General features: G+C 42.0%; 1 protein-coding gene across 1 annotated transcript; it reads right to left on the bottom strand.

Moving 5' to 3' along the window:
- Positions 1-360: 360 nt before the first annotated feature.
- On the bottom strand, positions 361-1144 carry LOC131232249 (uncharacterized). Its single transcript, XM_058228464.1, has 2 exons — positions 828-1144; positions 361-710 (listed from the first exon to the last, which is right to left on the bottom strand). Exons 1-2 carry the CDS (start codon positions 979-981, stop codon positions 562-564), a joined length of 303 nt encoding a protein of 100 aa, XP_058084447.1. The 5' UTR covers positions 982-1144; the 3' UTR covers positions 361-561.
- Between the last annotated feature and the right edge of the window lie 889 nt (positions 1145-2033).

Genomic DNA, 2033 nt, shown 5'->3' with positions numbered 1-2033 from the left:
ATTGGGCTAATGGGGCTAAAGATGTAAATGTTGACTTAATGTCATCCATGTTTGGGTTGTAATTGGGTCCCGTGATCAGGGCTGCAACATGGGCATGTTGTTTTCTTGCTGTTTTATCTGTTTTTGGATATATATTTTTGATTTCGCTGCTTGATCTTTTTTCTTGCAGGTTAAATTCAATGCTCTTCAAAAATAAATAATAAATAATAAATAATAATTTGTGAGTACCCATCAGATCAACTATGCCAATCACCAAATAATGGGCCTCGTAAAAAAATATATATTCAAGAATCATCAACTAATCAACAATAAAATCAACCCTAAAACATGAAAATCAATCAATTCCACGCATTCGAAACCTAATAATAAATCTCACAAAAGCTTCCACTCCTGTAAAATCCCGACAATGAACCAATCATAGTCTGATTATTAAGTCACAGCGAGTATCTCTAGAAAATGAAAAAACTCAACTTCTTCCTTATCTGTTCGAGAAATGAAAGAAGGAAAAAGAAAATGAGAGAGAGAGAGAGAGAGAGAGAGAGAGAGAGAGAGAGATGCCTTCTATTTCTTGTAACGAGCTACCTCATCTTCGTTGGGAAAGAATCCCATGAGGCGGCCAGCAGAATTCTGGTAAGCGTACATGAAACCCCCCATGACGCCGATGAGACCGCCCGTCACCATTGATGGCCCTCTTATGTTTGGTTTTATACCTGAAATTATTCAATATATCAAAATCATCAAAAGATTTTTTTTTTAAGAGAGAGAGAGAGAGAGAGAGAGAGAGAGAGAGAGAGAGAGGAGGATGATAAGATGGATAGATGTTAGACCAGAGAGGTATCCAACGGTGACGGAGACACCGGTGATGGTGAGAAGGCGGCAGTAGTCGAGGATGTTGAAGTTGGCCACGGTCTTGGTGAATGGAGGGTTGCGATCGATCACCGGATATTCCGGTTTCGCCAACGCCGTTATGTCGGTGTTCATCCTCTCTCCCTTTCTTCTCTTTCTCTCTTCTCGTCTCGTATCTCTGCCCTCTTCACTGCCTCCCTTCTCTCGTCTAAGCTGGTCTTTGAGAATGTCCTTGATACTCAGCTGGAAGGGGAGCGGATCAGTGGCTGAGGGACGCGGATTGCCTAGTGACGCTCCTAGCAGCGAGCTACTGGTTGGTGCGTTGTGTGCTCCACCACCATGTATGTGTTTTATCCACGCCGTCCATCCATTCTTCCGTATCATCTTACGAGGTAGTTCTAAACCACACCACAGGAAACAGCGGTGGTTGAATTCCAACCATTAAAAACTTCGTAGGGCCACAAAAGTTTTAGATCAAGATGATGGTTGTGTTTACCTTTCATTCAATATTGTGTGACCTAACCAAAGATTGGATGGCAAATACACATTACAGGGGGCATTAGAAAGTTTTTAATGGTGGGCGTTCAAACCACTATTTTTCTAAGTGTGGTCAACCTGACCTAAAAAGGTCTCAAAAAACGGAGGCGGCATGGATAAAACACATTAGTCATGATACTGCTTGGAACGCTGACCAGTAGCCAAGCGAGGTATCAAAGACTCTAGCTCCCATGTACAGTATACATAGTAATATAAAGAACTTTGATACTCGATAGTGTGATGGATGATACACAATCACTTGCTATTTAAATTGTGAAGCGCATTTCAAATGGTGAACAATATATTGATGCACTTATATAAATATATGGATACGTGGATGATTGGGTAGATTATATACTTGGTTGATTAATAATCTTATTTAATAGAGGTGTGCCAGGAAAACTTTGATTCTTTGAAAGAGTGTGATGGTTCATCCGCGAACATACACTCACCGATTAGACCAAGTGAATGTGTACCATGTGTGTAGTTTATCTTTAACTTATAGGGCTGGCCTGGCCCAACCCCAGCCCTCGCCCAACTCTAGCCTGACTTGGTCCACTTAGGGCCAAGGCCTCTTTAACCCATTAGGGCTTGGGGATGGGCTCAGAGTTCTAGGGTTGGGCTAGGGCCAAATTGTTTGGGCTCATTGC

Source organism: Magnolia sinica, chromosome 18 (assembly GCF_029962835.1).
Source record: "Magnolia sinica isolate HGM2019 chromosome 18, MsV1, whole genome shotgun sequence".
Taxonomy (NCBI): domain Eukaryota; kingdom Viridiplantae; phylum Streptophyta; class Magnoliopsida; order Magnoliales; family Magnoliaceae; genus Magnolia; species Magnolia sinica.
Note: the sequence above shows the minus strand (reverse complement) of the source record. Positions and strands in the feature narration are given on the sequence as shown.

Excerpts from the sequence above, each read along its gene's own strand:
- LOC131232249 (XM_058228464.1), bottom strand. The coding sequence starts at position 981 with ATGAACACCGACATAACGGCGTTGGCGAAACCGGAATATCCGGTGATC. Across the intron at positions 711-827 it reads CACCGTTGGATACCTCTCTG|GTATAAAACCAAACATAAGA; the intron begins GTCTAACATCTA and ends GAATAATTTCAG.